This window comes from Brachyhypopomus gauderio, chromosome 3, assembly GCF_052324685.1.
Source record: "Brachyhypopomus gauderio isolate BG-103 chromosome 3, BGAUD_0.2, whole genome shotgun sequence".
In the NCBI taxonomy this organism is placed as follows: domain Eukaryota; kingdom Metazoa; phylum Chordata; class Actinopteri; order Gymnotiformes; family Hypopomidae; genus Brachyhypopomus; species Brachyhypopomus gauderio.
The window spans coordinates 36,708,539-36,728,282 of NC_135213.1; the positions used below are offsets into that span (position 1 = coordinate 36,708,539).

Sequence of the window (19,744 nt, forward strand, 5' to 3'; positions counted from 1 at the left end):
GAAAGTACCAAGTGTCAACTATAACCCAGTTTACACTTGGTCATTTCATGTGACTTGAATGTAAGAATTATTTTCGCAAAGGAATAATCTATTTAAAGTGAATGTAAACACTCACGTGCATTTAAAACAGCTTTAAATCTGATTGCTTAAACTACTTCAGGAGGTGGTTTGAGACCCAATTAATCCAGATGTTATGTAAGTTTAAACAAATCTCTCCGAGCCACCTAAGAGATCGTATCTCTTCCTCGTTCCCTTCACGTCTCAGGAGGAACTGCCCAGGAACAGGGCATTAAGGAGCAAAGTTCTCATCCTGACTTTAGAAAAACTAAAAACCTTTACAACTTTTTACAACAACACAATTTGATTTAATTTAATGTGAGAAGGAAAGAGTGTAGATGCAGGAAGCTGGTCAGATCATATCAGCAGATTTGCATTTTTTGCATTAAATAGCAATTGAATTTTAATCTTGCTAATCTGAATTACATAGTGCTCCTAATTACATAGGGTAAATGAGTGTTTAAAAAATCCTTTCAAGATTCAATTCAGATGCAAAAAGCATAGATCCTTAATTGATCCTGAGGGAAGCTGAATAAATGTGTAAAAATAAAAGTAAAAAAATATGAATGGCATCTAGTATTTATTTTCCCCAGCTTTGTAACAGATTATTATTACTATTATTAGATTCTAGTCATACAATAGACACAAGTCAATGTCAAAACGTCACACTAATGAGGAACTGCAACCCTGAGTCAGTGCCAAACCTCCCAGTGAACTCATACGGGCTGATCTCATTAACCTGTAACCCATTTTTTATGCGTCTCTGAGGCTAGAAGCCTCTGCAGCAGATCCCTGGTGTCCTGTTGGGTGTTATTTGATAGATGCGCTGATCTGATGTGTTTCTGGCTAGCACAGGATCTGTCGTCCACCGACTCCAGCTCCGTTCTCGGTCTCGGGCCTCTGAGCCTTCCAAACTAAACACGTGGTGATTAGAACTCAACGTTCAGAGAGAAGGGAAATGTGGAGAATAGCCATATGTAGCAGGGAAAGAGGAGAGAGAGAAAGAGGGGGGGGGGGGGGAGAGAGAGGGGGGGGGGGGGAGAGAGAGAGAGAGTGGGAGAGAGAGAGAGAGAGTGGGAGAGAGGGAGAGGGAGAGAGAGAGAGAGAGAGAGAGGGAGAGAGAGGGAGAGAGAGAAAGAGAGAGAGAGAGAGAGAGAGAGAGAGAGAGAGAGTGGGAGAGAAATCAGCATGACACATTATCAGTATCTGCCCAGTAACACTGTAGTAAATCTAACTTAGTTTTCTTGTCTGTTTACTCGTTTTTCTTGGTAGCCATGATCACTGTCAGGGTCCTTCAGCCTGTATGATGATTTCTATGTTTCTATGTTATGCTGATGTATTATAGCAGTTGCTTGCTGGATGAATACAAGCTAAACTCCTATGATTCACACTGGAACATTGGAAATACCCGTGGAATGGGAACAGGTTGTATTCACGTTACTCTTTACCTCTATAAATGTTTGCAGCTATAGATCTTAGCCTTTATGCACATTATCATTAACACCAGACCACACACACACACACACACACACACTCGCACTCGCACAGGTGTGTATGTGATTACATCTGCGTGCCCTGATCTCATCACCAGTTGAACATGGGCTCAAAGTTGCATTCTGAAGCATAACAGCTGGGCCTCAAATCTCCTGATTCACCCCCCAACAATCTAAAACACGAGCACACTCCTGCTCCAGTCTGTAATTCCTCACACATCAAAGTCTTCCCTCTGTTTAACAGTTCAACATGTTTTCTGCAATGGAGGCAGAATGTGGCAGTAATAATCTCAAGAGCTATCAGCCTGGGAAAGTGACGTCCCGGAAGAACACAATCTCATCTGCATTCCAACACCAGTATAAGAACAGGTGTGCACGTACTAATACACCGACACACAACCCGCAGCTCAATTTAGCTAGCAACTGTTTCAAATTTAGTTTATATGACATACGGTTACCTAAATGCTGTCTCTCCCCGGAGCCACTGTGCAAAAATGAACCTATAAATGTTTAGCTTTCCAGTTGGCTTGAATTTCAGGGCAGAGAATTTCTGCTGTGTCAGCGGAACAAGCCAAAGCTCAGAATTATCAGAAGGCGCAGAAAGACACTTTTATCCAGTGGGTGCTGCCATATCTGAAGACATCCAGCAGTCTTCCTAGGAGGGGGTGTCTTACACACACTACAGGGCTGTCACACAAGTGACAGACCCCAGGGGTAGGGTGGGGGTGGGTGACGGGGGCAGATAGGGTTCCACACCCATGTCTCGCACTTGATAACAACTGCATTCATGATTTCATCATGTGATGAACGTAAGAGTGGTGTTCATGGCTGGTTTCTCATGAAGCATGTGGAAGCTCGGTGTTACGTCTAGCTCCGCCTCCCGCCCCAGTGTCGTATGCCCTAGCCCTACCTAGTTCCCCGGTGGGAGGTCCCTGTCTGGTGACACACCCCAGTCATTAACGTTACACCTGTGTCTCATTTTCTCCCTTCCATCTTGTGTATTTAGATCCCCCTGTCCTATTCACCTACGTCGGTCGTTTGCTACGCTCCCTCGTCTGTCAGGGTTCTTCGTGGTTTTAAGTATTCCTGGTTCATGCTCATTGTTCGGTTATTCCTAGTCTCTGGTTAAACTTATATGTGTCTTGTCTCTGCTCTCGCTTGTTTGTTTGATGTGTAGTGCCTTTGGTTCCGTTTCAGTACGTATTTCTCTGTGTCCTCCTAGTCACCTAGACTATGTCTCTAGCTGTTTCAAGCGTTTTTCCCCTCCCGCGGTTTCTTCGCTGTTTCATCTTGTCGTTAAGTTTTCATGTGTCTCGTTGTTTCTCTTTTATCGGTGTTCGTTGTTGATGTGTTCAGTTGTTTCTCTTTTATTTGTGTTCGTTGTTGATGTGCTTAGTTGTTTCTCTTTTATTGGTGTTCGTTGTTTTTCCCGTGGGTCTGTGATCTTAGTTCTATGTTCTACTGCCTCGATCTATGTTGTGATTTACTTGGATGTCCCCACTCACCTTAGTGTGCTGCCTGTACTCTGTGTAGTTACTCCCATTTCCGTTTGTTGTGTAGTGTTTCTGTTTGCACCTAGTTGTTTTGTCATTGTTTCGCTATTAAATGTCTTTACATTGCAGTTGCGTCACGCCTACCCCTCAGCAAACGTAACACTCGGACCATACCCAGCCCTGGGTGGTGGCTGTGGGGTGAAGAAGGTCTGAAGAGGCCTGCTGGTGAACTACTGGAGGTCTTCTTCACAGCAACACACTTTGTTTAAATCCGTCTTGACTGGGTCCACTGACAAGTTTACATTCTGAGAAGATGGCCTGGCATACTTGAAGAAGTCCATTAATGATAATGTCTGCCTGAGCGTGACCAGGGCCTACGAGGGAATGTGTGTGTTTTTAACCAGAGCTGATTTAAGTGACCCCAGGGTCATGGGCATGACGTGTACAATACACAGAAGACGTTGTTGGCGTTGTTCTTAGCTTTGGTGTTAGAAGACGTACGAAACACTTAAGTTATTTGGATTTACCAGCTGTTGCTTGTAAAAGGTGGTCATCTTTCTTCAGAATCTCAATAATTACTTAAAAGAACCCAGTCAAAATTGTCATCGGTTGACAATCATATGAAACAAGTTCTTATCAATACGGTGTGATCAAAAGAACTTTGGGTGGACCATAGAAGAAGACATGCTGAAGATTAGCCTGACCAAAATGGGATACAAATGGATTTCTAAGGACTTACTCCATTAGTCCACAGTCAGAATGTTTATAACTGGAGGGAATTAGTGCCTCAGTCTGCGCCAGGTCACTTCTACTGAATCAAACAAATGACAAAAAATTATAGGGTGTCAGCAAAGGAGACGCAGGCATGTCTTAGACGTACCACCACCTGTGTGCGGGCACGTCTTAGACGTACCACCACCTGTGTGCGGGCACGTCTTAGACGTACCACCACCTGTGTTTGTGAGTCTACCACAGGAAAAATCACCCTGGTCTTGAGTCGACATGTCTGATAGAGTATGGCCATGCTAGATAAGAATGATTTATCCCAGGTGGAAAAATACAACAGGAGAAATCAAGTAGGAATTGCATTTTAGACACAACACACAACAATGGCTCAGTCATTATAGATAAATCTTGCAAAACCAAATGCCAAAAAGTACAGTGATTCACATCCTTTTCTATGTTAGTTACATTTATTATTTAAAACACTTAAATAATAGCATAAATGTTGTGTGTCATTTAACAGATCATATTGTAGATGCTATACACATGATACATGTAATACACAAAATCCCAATGGGTCATCATAATTTTCTCATATTGTCATCCTTTGCAAGTAAGATTTTTCCCTATAAAGGCTCAATTTAGATAAAAAAATCAAGAAAAAGGACCAAATGTTTACTGTAGTGATTTACACAAGAGACACAGGGTTCTTACTGGTAATAGTCTCATTAATCTCCAGCACATCTGTAGAAACTAGAGCGTGTGTTGTTAGGGGCACAGCTCTTGTATGGCGGGTCTTCACAACCTCGCCAGCTGACACATTCTACGTAATATCCCCGTAAAAGCCAAAAGCTATACTTTGTTCCATCACTTCATCCAAAACGTTAATGAACACACACACACACACACTTGTGTACATGTGCATGCGCACACACACACACACACACACACATACATACACACTCGTGTACATGTGCATGCGCACACACACACTCACACAACACACACAAACACACAGTCCTTTTACAACATGTACATGTTACATACGACTTACATACGACTATATAAAGTGTAGTGCACGTATATATACATTGTTCTTTTTATAGAAGGTATATTATTAATTAATGGTTTTCCTAATGTAAAGCATGTTGGAAGTTATAATACCTATTTGCAGATAAAGAGCAGTTGGGTTTCGTTGGGCATAGGTAGAGGTAAAAATCGCAGTGCAGTATTTCTGTTTTATAGAGTCATTTCGAAATGAAGTTCAGAAATTTACAATCTGGTGTGCGAGTGGGAGAAGAACCGCTTTCCAGATGGTAGCGGGTCAAACTTGGGAGGGCGGGATTGAGACAATACCGACTGCGTTCAGGTTTTTGTAGTAGGTGTTTGAGGAGGGACGGCTGTTCTGAGTAACTGCAGGACCTCGTGTGAGCTGGACGTCAGTGATGGTGCCATGCGATATCGCCTAAATACATAAATACATTTGACTTGACTTGAGTGACTGTGGAGCTGCCATGATACTCAAACAAACAAACGAATAAATAAATTGACAAACAAACCGGAAATAGCTGAAGGAGCGCTTCACTGCTGATCAAGCAGTGTTATGTTTGACAAACGGAACACACACAGAAGCAAAACTCATCAATTTGCACGTGCATCAATCGTCAAACGTCACTTCACTACAGTATTTATGATTATTATCAGTGTTTGGTATCTAGACGATCACAAAGGTAACAAATGTCACACATTTCTGTTTGATCGCATTGGGTTGAAATAAATCATAATAAAAACGTGCCAAAAACATGCAATATTTGAAGGCACTATTGACACCTTAAATCACATCCCAACGCAGATATTATGCTCTCACTTAGGCAACCCCCCCCCCCCAAAAAAGGAAAAAATGGAAACATGGCATCCAACTTAGGAAGATGCGCACGCAAGCTGAGGCAGGAGCCCTGAACCGGTCAGACCCGAGCGAACCTCCTCTTTCCAGCCCCCGACAGCGTGCAAAAGGCACAGCCACACGCCGCTTCCTACAGGCGATGGAGATGTTGTGTAACAGCAGTTGACCAAGAAGCTCTCCATGAGTCCATGAGCTCTCCATGAGCGAGGGCTGTGCGCCTTGAACGTCCTGATGTGTGATCAGTGTTGGATCTGATCTCACACCATCTGCACCCGCGAGCCTGCACCCTGCCCTCGCCTTCGTGTCTCCCGCAGCCACCTCTGCCATGCGTGTCCATCATCTTTCGGTTCTTCTCGGTAAGGCTTTGCTTCTTTCTTTCGTTTCCAAACATGCAAAAAGCAATACGTGCACAATTCATAAGGACCTTTACACGTCAACAGTAGCAAGCGTTTGACCCGAACTGTCTATAGTTCCTCGGCTCATCAACGTGGACGTTTACAAGTTCCTCCCGTATCCCTTGGGGCGAATACACATCATTTCTCCTAATTTTGTGCTTTCTGAAGCGACTTGAAGAACCGTTCTTTGCCCTCTAACAGGTCTTGTTTATGGGTTTCTCTCAGCTGCAGGAGTCGTGCTGGCTGTCAGCGCGCAACAGTTGCAGCCGGGATCCTGCAGCTTCGAGCAGAGCGACTGTGGCTACACATCTGATCCGGCTTACGCTCCTTGGACCGTCAACGACGAAGGTATGTTAGCATGCTACAGCACCCACGCAACCTGCTGAAAGTAAAGAAAAAACTTTTGTGTGTTTTTGTGTTGAAAATATTTCTCGTCTCGTTTTAAGACAATTCCACGTAAACTCTGAAATATAGTAATGATGGGTTTGACTTGAAAGGTTATGTTCACTCAAAGTGTTATGCAATCTGAGGACGCTGCACTTCGACACTTTTCTCCAATGACACTGACCACTACAATGGCCATAATAAAAGACAGGTCCATCGCAACGTTAATGGAAGATAAACACTATGCATATCTATAACTGGGTTGCTATGGGAAATGCATTTAGATGATTGAAAAATGTACAGCTCTGAAACACACAATCATAAGTTGTTAAGGGCAGATGTTTTCTGCACAATTTGATGAAAATTTGCAAATAATGCTATATGCTGAATTATTTAAAAGTCATCTGTGTAGATGTTAACAAGGCGTGTGCTTGAAATATACTTATCTGATATCTAGACTAGATAAGGAAGAAATCAGGATTTGTGTTAAATTTTTCATTGTTTGACGTTCTTTGCCCAAGAACAACACAGAACTTTTCACCGGTTTGTCTCTGGTGATGTTGTGTTTCCTGCTGTGAACTCTCTGACATCTGTTGCATACTGAGACGGAAAAACCCTCTTTTTGCGCATCAGTGGACATGGAAAGGCATTTATGGAAAGTCTTGGGTTCCTGCCATCTTTACAAAGACTTTTTGTTGTTATTTTAGTTAATAAAGTCCATCTGAAGTCTTTCAAGTAGCACATGCAAAAGTAGCAACCTATTCTTTAATCTGACAGGCAACCTTCTCATTCTCCCTCTGAAAAGAAGTATTCCTGTCCCACCTAGTCTGCCAGAAAGTTTCAGTGTTGTAAACAGTAGGTGGTGGAGAGGTGTGTGGCCTTGAAACAGAGAAGAGAGAGATGGAACTCGGTCTCCACCACTGACCCAGGATCAGCTGTAAAGGCTCTTGTGACTGTATGGTAGTTGTAATCATCACTATTGCCAGAAATGTCACCTCCTGCTTTGGCGGTTTGGATGCTGAATTGTTGCTCTGCATTCCCCCCGATGGGCTTTTAAACAACACCACGAAGCCACATTGGGCCATGACTGTGTCTCTGTTTGGTTTCCTGGGCAACCCCAGAACTCTGTGGTGGAAATACTGCCTGTGTTCAGACTGCTTCCTGTAAGTGCAGTTGAACACGCTAGCCTGGGGTGACATGTAGCATCTCCTTCTTATTAATAAGGTTTGCAAACCCAAGGTGCTTTTGTCTGGGACGAATGACATCCTTCACCTTCAGCAGTGAGATTATGCATCAATAATGCACATGGCTGGAAGTTTGGAGGTTTCTTAAAGTCTGTGTCTCAGAAAGGCAGAGGAGGGGGGGTGTCCTTGTCTTCTGGGGAGTGAATAATATCTCCCCAGGGGCCCTACTAACCTGGTTTCTCATGGCGTTTTCAAACAGCTGCAGGAATCATTTTTGTAAGTGGTTAAAGACGTACGGCAGACGTCGGCAAGCTCCGTGCTCAAAGTCTGCATGCTTCTTGGGGACAAAGAGCTTGCCTTGAACCAAACCTTGAACCTTGAACTCTGTGAGCCTGGCAGCAGCTGGAATGAGTGGGAGAGAAGATGGAGCATGTTGGAGCTCTTACTGGGAGCGTGTCAGGGCACTGGGACCATTTACTCACCGTGTAAGCTGGGATCTTCTCGACAGCTTATCCCCTTAGCGCCAGGGGCAGAACTCACCACTGCTCCACATGTATTTCGTTGAGTTGCATCTGAAAATGACATCATCACCTGCTTGTGTCTAGACGCTGTGTCTGGTGGTCAGACGCACAAAGTGCTGACTGTCTTTTTCTGATGTACTCTTTGGGATTTGATGACTTGAAGCTTTTTGACTCGTAAAACCGCTGAGATAGAGGGGATGAAGGGTTCTCTAAGTGCTGATGCCTTACTTAGCACACGCAGCAGATGCCAGTTTGGAAAATTTGTCAGAAGCTTTAAAATAGCAGAAAAAGGCCTGTTGATTAACCCAGTTAATCTACGCACTCTCGTGCCACTTTACTGGGGCTTTGAAGTGAAAGACCAGAGTTGCTGTGACCAGCAAACCAGTGTAGTGACATTTGGCCATCTTACATCATACTGACAGACTATGGCCAAGACACATGGCAGCTGTGTGTTTATGTTTCCACAAGCAACTGCAAATGTAATACATTAAAGACAACATTAGCTCTAGTAGGTTAGCAACAGGACAGTCTATAGACATGATTTCATCCATCAAGCACCAAGTTCAGAAGACACTTGGCATAGCTGGACTTTTGCTATTTGCTCATGGACTAAATACAAAAGAACCAAAAGACCCAAGAAAATTATTTTAATAAGAGGACATGCAAAGAGATGACAAAGATGGATAGAAACAGACAAATATACTTCATTCAGACTCACCAAAACTGTGAGAACATCTGGAAATGTTAGAGAACGTACGAAAAGTTACCAATACCAAAATAACACTCTTGTGATTTATTCAGTTTGATCATCGGGAAAGTCAAACTTTCTCTGCACAAATAGTAACTCTGTGCGACTTTGAAGTGAAACTGTTTCAGTCCAAATGCAGCTCGGTGCACATGCTATGAAGACTCCCCGTCAACGAGAGTGCTTCAGTGAACACTTATATCCATCATCATCTTTTGTTTCTAGTGATTGTGTAAACCTCATTGTGGGAAAAGAGCTTATATAGATCACACCTGGTGTTTGACATGCAGTCTGGATACTAATGCAATAGAGTGTGGACCACCCATCTGTTTGATTTACCTTATATGTGGCAATTAAGACTTAATCATCGCTGTGAAAGCATTGCATCATTGTGCAAGACACTGATACTCTCCTGTTTGTGTTATTGGGTCATTTTAGAGAATTCAGCTGTATTATAAGTGTCAGCTCTTAAAGGAGAAAGTGATAGGTGATGGGGCTTTTGCTCTGTGAAAACTTAGCACACAAGTTTATACGCTGATGTCCACACCTGTTAAAAAGCAGCACAGTCAGATATAACACAGATATAACACATATTTCTTCAATTCCAAGTTGCAACGGACTCTCTAGCCTCCTCTGTAGGGCTATGTTACAGAGAAATCTGTAAAATCTGTCTTTTAATTTATAAATGAAAAGTATTCAGTATACATACAGATACCAGTATATGATGCTTAATAATGTATCTAGTCAACAAAACCCAGATCATCATCACATGGGGCACATGGGGCGTGTGCCTTTACCATAACATATGATAATATGCTAATATTGATAATATGATATTGATAATATTGATATTGATAATTTGATAATACGCCTGCGACCTTCTTACAGGGCGCTTCATAATGGCGGACTCCTCATCTATGGAGGACATCAACAAGGCCGTTTTGGTGAGCCCTGAACTGGAGATCTTTGAGTGGAGCTGCTTGCGTCTGGTGTACCAGATCAGCGGGGCGGGCTCGCTCCTGGTGCACCTGCGACTCCACGGAGACAACTTCGACCACACGCTGTGGTCTGCAGACAAACCCTCGGACAGCTGGCTCATCGCCAACATGGACCTACGCAACGTTTCCGGTACCTACCAGGTATGCAGCCAGTTTGGAAGAGCTGACCTGTGTGTCTCAGAGAGACGAGCCCTGACCACAGCCATGAAGAGGCCGTGTTTCGTAATGTAACGGCAAATCCTTTCAGTGTGCTGCGTTTTAAAAAATGTTGTTAGCACCATTTTTACAGGCCATCATGCATCAAGACCATTTATTTAGGTTTGGTGTCTATGGGAACGACATACATTATAAGAGTTAGAATATGGAAGCTGCAAGCAAAATAAAGTTGATAATGTTTGATAATTGCTATGAATTATCACTGCAGAGCAAAAGAAGCTGTTCAACATTTCACTGCCAGCATGCACAAGTCAAAGTAATGGGCGAAATTTATTAAATATTTACCCAGAGGTAACGGTGCATGATGTGTGTTAGGTGTACAGTGCAAATACAGTAAAGTGATGGATTTCCTTGTGTGCGCTTTGGGAAGATCGTTTCTCCCACATCTGGAATAGTGTCTCAGGCCTCAAGCCCACAGTAATAAGAGCAAAACCAGACGCTCATCACTTAAGGGTTACCCCGCACTCAAAAAGAATGAACACTGCGTAACTTTGTTCTGGGCTTCTACTGATTTTGCTTTTACATTGTTTTGAAGCTTCGTGCAAGATTTTGAGTGGTAGGAAGCATCGTATTACTTTAAATTTATGCATTCATTCACTACTTAATTCATTCATTCATTTATTTGATTGATTTAGCTTTTAATGGAGGCACAACCCAACCAAAGACCAGGAAACAGCATTGCTATCTTTGAAATTCATATCATCCCTGGCTATTGTATAGGTACATCTTTTGATTTATATATTATTTTCATGTAAGATGATATTTTCATCCTATTGTGATTGCTTCACATGGCACTATAAATCTTTATTTAATGACACATGATGGGTATAGACGCTGAATTCTTAACAGATGCATTATGGTATATGTTCAGTAATGTTCAGATGACCTAAAAACAAAAATGTGTATTGTCTTAGAGTGTAGCTTTGAGGAACACCATTTGTGTGGCTACAGTAACCAGTGGAATCCCAACGTTAACTGGTATGTGGGAGGGAGACTTGTCCAAGACCCTCGATCCAACCTCCCGGATGACCACACTATGAACAACGAGAGAGGTACTGCATAGGCCAGTGGTGGGCGTATTGCCTGTGACCCTAAAACTTCTACAAACATCAGAATTCCTTCAGTGTCCTGTGACCACTGACCCTTCATTTAGAGATTTGCTCAAAGGGTCAGTCTATCATTTCAAATGATTAATGTATTGATTTGATCCTTTTGTTTGATGTTAACCAGGTCACTACATGTATGTGGATTCCGTTTATGTGAAGAGGTTCCAGGAGGTGGCCAAACTTGTGTCACCGATGACCACCACGCCCATGGCTGGTTGCCTGTCCTTCTACTACCAGAGGAACCAGGCCAGGGGGAACTTCTTCTCTGTCTTCACCAGGGACCAGCTGGGTCACTATGAGGAGATCTGGAGGCCAGATGTGTACGCCACCTCCACCTGGAAACTGGTCCAGGTGGATATTCAGGCACACCATCCCTTAGAGGTCAGTGCAAGAGGTATCTGGACACCTGGTGCTGTTAACTGTTATGTATGTCATGTAGCACTTGGTTGAAACTCAGATTCACAGAAATAAAAGCTGGAATCTTTGGAAACAATTGTATAAATCTCTTGATCGTAACATATTGAGCAACATATTGAGATTCTGCAATAGAGGGGATGAGCCTTCTGAAGCTTTTTATTGAGAGTTAGAACATTAGGTTTCGCAGTGTGGATCTTTTCTAATGAAATACGGACACAGCGGGCACTAGAAAATAGAACAGCAACTGAAACCACCCATTAATCACCCCGTGAGGCTTCTGCTCATGGAAACAGAGTGTCAGGGAAGCAACAGCCATCGCAAATGCCTCTTGGTTACTGTTCAGTATTGTTTCATGTTGTTGTACAGCAAAGTCCAAAAAAAAAAAAAAACCCCAAACAACAATATCAAACAACCCCCCCAAAAGCTTATTCAGTTTGGGATAAACTTTTCCTTCTTCATGAATAGGAGTTCTTTTGACTTTGAAACTGCAGTGAGAGTTAGAGAAATCCTCTAGTCGGTGAGTACCTCGAAGAGTGGAACGTGTGAGACGCTCTGTGCTGCGTGAGCTGCACCAAAACAGAATCAGGTCAAAATGTGTTCATGAAACATTGCAGACCTCCTCACTAGCTCGAGCCCTGACTGATAATGGAGTCAACGCTTATAGGATATATGAAACTCGTAGATTCTATTGCACATTGTCAGGGCTTTAATACCTACAGTGCTACAGTGTTTGTGTGTTTTTCTTCACTGCAGCTTGCTTTACAGGTTAGCCTGAGAGATCATAGCATTCATAATGAGATTTCATTGATAAATACATTAAAAGGCACCGCACTGCTGGGTGTCCAGTGTCCAGCAGGACCAGACAGAGTGAAAACCCAGGCAGGCTAAAAGTCACTGACTTTGAAGCAGAAAGTAGCATTTGTTTCTCGCTAGCTTTGCTTGTGTAAACACGCCCCGGAGGGCCGGATTTGGGCCAGCATTCGGGCCAGTTCTCCACCCAGAATCGGGCCGGCTCTGCCGCATCTGAGTGGCTCCAGCCGCTTCTTGGGATCTGTGTAAATAAAGAAGTTAAGAGTGCTTGAGTGGGGCTTGGATGCCTTAACACACAGATGCAGTTTGGTGCCTGTAGCTCCTCATGTTTTGATATAAGAACACTTTCGGTTCAAACACAACATCCAGAGGCCCCTGTTTTGGTTAGCTTTTCCAGAACCTTCTGGCTGGACTGGACTGTTTTTGTTGTTCTTTCTAATATTTTGTGTTGTTTTTTTTTTATGTTCATCATTCGAGGCCCTCATTTATCAGCACTCTGTAAACAGGTCACATGCATGTTAGAGACGTGCTGTATGGTGCTGAGAATCGTCCATTAACTGGAGAGCTTGCTCTGGGTTTTCTCAGCCACGGTTTGTGCGTGGTGTTCCGTGTTTCATCTGCACGTGTAGGTGGTGTACGAGGTAGCGTTTAACAGCGCCACCGGCGGATACGTAGCTGTGGATGACATCGCCTTTTCTCCTGAGTTCTGTCACACGGAAACAGGTCAGTGCAGTCATCTTTCATAACGAGCACTAGCACCTGTAACTCTGCACAGTCTAAAACGTGGGACCTGTGCTGTCTAGATGCTGTCTCTAGATGTGGCTGTCAATCATTTGTCAGTCACTTTTCGGACGAGGGGGTCCCGTGGACAATGAATGTAGAAAAAAAGCATGACACATCATCGGATGCATCAATACTGAAAATACATAATCTCATGCAAGACAGAGGAGATGCACAAAAATAATGAATCACAGTGAGTCATTGGGTAGTGTTACTTACAGATCCACCAAATTAAAAGTGAATAAAATACAGCTTCCTTTAAAACCACTGTACAAACTTTAAGCTGCCCAAAATAGCAGTTTTGCCACAGACATTTTTCATGTTTTATGGCTGTGTTTCTGCCATTGTCTGCATTCCAAGAAGAGCGAGTGCTTTAAGTAAGTTGCGGCTCGCACACTAGAGCAGGACCTACAGCAGGACCTACAGCAGGACCTACAGCAGGACCTGTGGGAGCTGCTGATGGGGTGCAGATATGCAGCATCTTGCTTTGTCATCACTTTACATTCTGTTTTGTTTGCACTTCTGCCTGCAGTTTTCTTCCTGTCAGGTTGTGTTTTTAAACCTGATTCAGGAGTGTGAAACACTGATCTACCTATAGAAACACAGCCCAGGCACATTTATAGAATATTTGGACGTTTTCTGCATATTTAGTTCCGTTTGGGTTCCACCAGCCATGATGGGAGATTTCCTGTGTTCTGCAATTTTGACGGATCCAGAAAGAATATTTGAGTCAACGTGGCTGACTTTAATGCTTTGTTATTGCTTTTCTATGGATTTGCCCCAGAGCCCACGTTTGACCCCTCCGTGGCAAACTGTGACTTTGAGGAGAGCCTGTGTCAGTATTACCTAGAATCCATCGGGCTGCCCGTTTGGGGCAGGGTCACAGTTCGACCTAACGTGTACAGGACCGGAGATCACACTACAGGCTCTGGTACGTCGAAGAACACCAATTAGGCTTGTTACAATGTCATGACGTAGTTGTTATGATGCCATCATGTAATTGTTATGCTGTCATAACCTAATTTTTATGATGCCATGGCCTAATTGTTAATGTTAGAGCTCTGGACATGCGCTGGCTTTAATATATAAAATATGCTATATTTTGGTCTGCATTGTCAATCACTGATTTATCAGGATTATGTTAAAATCCTGTTATCTTTAAAATTTTAGTTTTTAATGCACCAACCGAATAAATATTTCTGTAGATAAAAAAGAATATTTTGCAGTGCTCACTGACTGTGTATCTTATCCCACTACTTGGTTTACTCAGTGGTCAGTACTCAGTGACTCAGTAAAACAGGAGATTCCTAAATCATAAAATAATGATAGTTATCTCCTACTGTTCCAACTTCGTCTGGCTGTGGTGCAGGGTTCTTCCTCATGGCCAACACGCGTTTCGCCTCACGCCCCGGATATGTGGGCCGCCTACACGGACCCATCCTGCCAGGGAACCACAAGTACTGCCTTAGGTTTCACTACGCTCTGTCCGGTTTCCGGAAGATCGACAACACTCTGTCCCTCTACATCTATGACGAGAAGAATGTTGCCCAGGAGAAGATCTGGACCATGTCCGAGAGCTCCAGAGATGTGTGGACAGAGGTGGACATCACATATCAGAAACCCATGTCAACTAAGGTAATCAGAATGTATATAAATATAATTTTCAACAAAAAATCTATCCAAGGAGCCCAGAATGAAGTAATGTACAGGTTATTCTGAAAGTTTAAAGGCCTTATTTGATATTAACAAGGTACACATCTAACACCATGAGAGGAGATTTATGATACCTTTAGTGGTGGTGAATGAACAGTATGCTTAATAAACCTTTTTAAGTTCTTTGTGGAGCTTGATGCATATTGTTAAAAACAAAAGATAAGAAGCCATAAAATGCTTACATTCATTACAAATCTGTATCAAAACATTCTGCTACATAGGTTTACTCAATAGGACAAAAAGGGGCCTAATTAACTTCTTCCAGGTCAGGGGTCAACAACCCACGTCTCTGGCACTGCGTGCAACTCTTCCGCCTCCATGTTGTGGCTCCCTTCAGCCTTGACAAAAGATTAAAAAAAGAATAACAGCTGTTTATTCATTTAATTGTTATTTATATTATTGAAATCAAATTGAAATACGGGTCACACCCACATCTATAGCCCTCGCCTTTACCTGCAAGGGGCTTCTTGGGTTTGTGACCCCACGGTAAGATAACCATGAATACATCCCAAACAAGAAAAATCTCAGAAGAAAATGACATTTTCAGAGACTTTAATTCGGCATGGAGAGATTCCTCTGCCTTCACTGCCAAATGTGCTGGCTGGCTAATCTGTGTGCTTGATATGTGGCAGGAAATTAGCATACAATAGAAAATTTAACATTGAAAGGTACTCAGCATTTTCTGAAAAGTACCCAAGTGAAGATGGCTGACAGAGAGCGATTTTAGAACTACGGAAACTTGAGCAGAGCAAATATACTTTCAGGAAGTGGATGAACTCTCCAGACTCAACTACAGCTGTGAGGTCTGTGGAAGATCATGAGATCGTATGGAGGGGAAAGTCATTCACAGACGGAGAATACATGAAAGAATTGTTCATTAAAAAATTAAGAGCATCTAATGTTTCAGAAAATAATGACAAGACAATTAAAATGGCAACAAACATCACCAGTAAGCAAACTGATGACATAAATTCAGCTCAAGCATATTCAATTGCCATTCAATTCAACTTTTAAACCTTTTAATAGTTAATAAGCTGTCTTGTGTTTTGTGGCTACAAATGTCTTATGTTTTGTGTGGTTTTTTTTGGTGGAAGAGGAGACAAAATGACTTTTTTCAAGGTTTTTGACCCCTGTTACAGGCCTTTTGAGGACTTGGGGCACCATTTATCAGGGGCTCACCTTATAACACCTGGTCAGCTGGTTGATGGACTCTTGGCTTCCTTTCTAGGTAGTCTTTGTCAGTATCTGCAGGAACTTCTGGGACTGTGGGGTTGTAGCCCTTGACGACATCACTGTAACCCTTGGAGACTGTCGCATCACAGAAGGTTAGTCTCCTCAATGAGCAGATGTAAGGACTGTAGTTAAGTTAAGGGCTCTCTCTCTCTCTCTCTCTCTCTCTCTCTCTCTGTGTGTCTGTCTGTCTGTCTGTCTGTCTGTGTCTGTCTGTCTGCCTGTCTGTCTGTCAGTCATACAATGGAACATTGTAGAAAGTGAAGTGTAGAAAGAATAAAAGTGGACTGTGAGGACTTTGGAGGATACCTCTAGCAGGATAGAAGAAACCACGTTTATCTGCACTCCTGGTGCACTACAGCAGAACTCTCTCCATTTAGCTGTGGTAAAAATAGATTGCGAGGACTGTTTGGCCCCGAGTGGGGAGCAGAAGTGTCAAATAACCCTCATTGTTTACAGCTGTGTAAAAAGACTTGTGTTTGTTCCTCCAGACAAGGTCTTAAAGTTAACATGGTTATATACAGAGCTGTTTTGCTCAAAAGAATTATATCTTGAGCACGTGAACCATTTGGTAACGGGAATAATACATAGGACCCTAAGTACTTGTAGTAAGTAATTGTAATTGAGTTCATCATCTAGATACTGTTTTGAACAGTTAGAAACCACACCTTGTCAGTTTTAAAATAACTGCTGTTTATAGACCCATGTGTAGTGTGGGAAACATCTGCTTTTGTGAACATAGAAATTAAATGGGCAGGGCACATTGCAGAAGGCAGAAATAGACCCAGTGTTACCATCACCGTCCCTGTAGGAAAACTAAACGAAAATCTCGATTAACCAGAAAAGTCCAAAGAAGGTTACAGCTGACCGGGAGGTCACTATGACACACTCGATCCTTGTGTTGACTGAGTAGCGTGGTCTTTAATCCTGGACTCCACCGTGGTTTCAGGGCCTCTGCGGCCAGCACCGGGCCACTGCTACTTTGAGACGGGCGACTGCGGCTACACTCAGGAGAACCGGAGTAAGAGAGACCGCTGGTTACGGCTCAGGGGACAGACGCCCACCTCCTACACGGGGCCCAAGGGGGACCACACCTTAGGGGTAGGTGAGTTACCAAGACTCCCACCTCATGCCGTTGGCTGCTATATGTCTATTCTCCATTGTCCTGTTTGCACGATCTGTATTTTGATCGTGCTAAGTGTTCTAAAGCCAAACGTTCTTTTGCAATGGCGTTCACACGTGTGCTCGGCACAGCAGCAGTGCGCGTGTTCTCGTAGCGTTCCGGCTAACACCCTGTCCTGCCGTTGCCGTCTCCCCAAGGGCACTACATGTACATCGAGGCATCGCACATGTTGCCCGGGCACACGGCGCGGATGGTGTCGCCAGAGCTGCGTGGTTCGGCGGACCCCCAGTGCCTGACCTTCTTCTACCACATGTACGGCTCGGGCACGGGTGTCCTGAGCGTGCTACTGCGACAGTCGGACCGGGCTGGAGACAGGCTTCTCTGGAAGAGGCACGGGGAGCAGAGCATCTCCTGGATGAAGGCCATGCTGGATTATGACTGTTCTAGCAGGCACCAGGTGAGAACATTGGACCTACGTGCTCATGTGTACACACACACACACACACACACACACACAAATACGCACATATATACACACACACACACACAAATACGCACATATATAAACACACAGACACACACACAAATACGCACACAAACACACACACACACACACACAAATACACACATATATAAACACACAGACACACACACACACTCACACACACACACATATTCACACACACACACACACACACACACACACACACACACACACAAATACGCACGGGCACAGACCCACACACACTTTATGGACTAGTGATTTCATTAGACAAACTAGTGTTTGATACAGAGAGAGGAGTGCAGGAGGTACAGGGTTGATCAGCTCTCTGATCCAGGACTTTCAACAACGTAGCTTTGCTTCATCTTTCTAAATGAACTCGTTCTTCTTTTTTTTCCCCCAGATTATATTCGAGGCCGTCAGGGGGCCTTCAATAAGAGGCGACATCGCTATTGACGACGTCGTGTTCAGAAAAGGACGGTGCCAGGGTGTGTATGCCTTCTACAAACCACACCCACCTTGCGCTGGTGTGGGGACGAGAACATACCGCACGTTGTACAGTCATCCTACGCTAGAGTCCCGCTGGAGTCCCGCTAGAGTCCCGCTCCGGGACGCCAGACCAGCCCTGAGTTGAGGAAGCACGTCTGTTTAGCCCTCAGCTCACACAAGGAGCCTTGTCTGCGAGAACAGCATCCACACAGCTGCCTGGGTCCCGCAGCAGACGCGGGACTTCCTGCCCTGCTCACGCAGGAAGACGTGTGCATACAGCAGACCGCCTGCTGCAGTGTTTACCTGCGCTGGGCTCCCTGGGCCGTCAGGTGTTCTGGGACTCTTTTTCAACTCAGCCACCTGCTTAGAGTGTGTGAGGTGTGCGGAATGAAACCCTGACTGCACAACGGTTGAAATAACGCAATCGTATGTAGGAAATTATAGTGCACAACTAGAAATGTATCACAATACTGAAATACCTGATACCATTAGGTTGTGTAATATCTGTAATATCTGTCAGAAGACGGGCATCTTCTGACAGGATTGCTCTGCTGGAGCATAGGTCGTCATTTCAACCTCCACGTGTGTCTTATATACAGACAGCCATCAGTATCAGCTGCACACAGGCATACGTGTACATCAGGACAGCCAAATACTTTATACGTGGCAATTAATGCCAGTAAACATGAATGAATATGCCTTCACTCACAGGTGTGTACCAGTCCTCTATCGCCTTCTCTCTGTTTGAACCTGACTCCTTCTTCTCCGCAGATCCCGGAGACAACATCTCATCCTCAGGCTTCTCGGAAAACTTCAACGAGATTGAATACTGAGCAGGGTACTGGAACCTCAACATCAGCGTCTGCTGTGGGTTTATGGGACGTGGGTTTGGGTCAGGCATTGTGGAAAGAAATGTTTGTACTTTGTGTGGCGGTGGAGAGAGTTTGTTGTTTCGCATGAGAGTTATCAGTGTCTAGTAGAGGCATTTTTGGAAGCCAAAGGAAGAGTATGAGTGCAGTTTTGTTTTACATGTCTTGCTTAGTGGTTATCAAAAATTCAACATGCTGCGTTTTGAATTTTCTGGGATCTCTGACGTTACTCAGCGTTCAGCCTTTAACTCCTCTGAGATGTTTGGTAATGTTTTGGCTCTGCTGAGGTAAAAGTTTGATGTTTGAATATCACAGACACCCAAGGAACTACACTCATTTGATGTGGACACTGTATTCATGCAGAAAATTCATTAATGGTTTACCATTTTCATATGATCACTGATCAAGTCAGATCATTGATTTTGATTTCATTTTTGTTTGATTTTGATAAGTTTTGGTTATCTTTTATGGAAGCTCTTAAGTAAACATCTTATAACTATTCAAATGTTTTGTGTTTCATTTGAGTCTGACGTGACTTGCTTGCTCATACTAGACCATGTAGTGTATGTTAGTTGACACTGACATTAAGGTTG

General features: G+C 43.6%; 1 protein-coding gene across 2 annotated transcripts; it reads left to right on the forward strand.

The window, feature by feature from the left end:
• Positions 1 to 5,697: 5,697 nt before the first annotated feature.
• mamdc2a (MAM domain containing 2a) lies at positions 5,698 to 19,644 on the forward strand. 2 transcript variants are annotated; one of them, XM_076998010.1, is made up of 14 exons: positions 5,700 to 6,025; positions 6,290 to 6,412; positions 9,787 to 10,037; positions 10,748 to 10,832; positions 11,027 to 11,164; positions 11,343 to 11,599; positions 13,075 to 13,168; positions 14,010 to 14,156; positions 14,595 to 14,860; positions 16,167 to 16,263; positions 17,118 to 17,273; positions 17,489 to 17,748; positions 18,197 to 18,281; positions 19,054 to 19,644. In XM_076998010.1, exons 1-14 carry the CDS (start codon positions 5,995 to 5,997, stop codon positions 19,113 to 19,115), a joined length of 2,052 nt encoding a protein of 683 aa, XP_076854125.1. In that variant the 5' UTR covers positions 5,700 to 5,994; the 3' UTR covers positions 19,116 to 19,644. The 2 variants fall into 2 exon arrangements, with proteins under 2 accessions (XP_076854126.1, XP_076854125.1); XM_076998011.1 differs by lacking the exons at positions 18,197 to 18,281; positions 19,054 to 19,644 and having other exon boundaries at positions 5,698 to 6,025; positions 17,118 to 17,269; positions 17,489 to 17,719.
• Positions 19,645 to 19,744: the final 100 nt, after the last annotated feature.

Bases quoted from the DNA above. Each gene is read 5' to 3' on its own strand.
- mamdc2a (XM_076998010.1), top strand. From the start codon at position 5,995: ATGCGTGTCCATCATCTTTCGGTTCTTCTCG. The intron at 6,413-9,786 runs GTATGTTAGCAT...ACCTTCTTACAG, and splicing joins TTGGACCGTCAACGACGAAG to GGCGCTTCATAATGGCGGAC. The intron at 17,749-18,196 runs GTGAGAACATTG...TTTTTCCCCCAG, and splicing joins ACTGTTCTAGCAGGCACCAG to ATTATATTCGAGGCCGTCAG.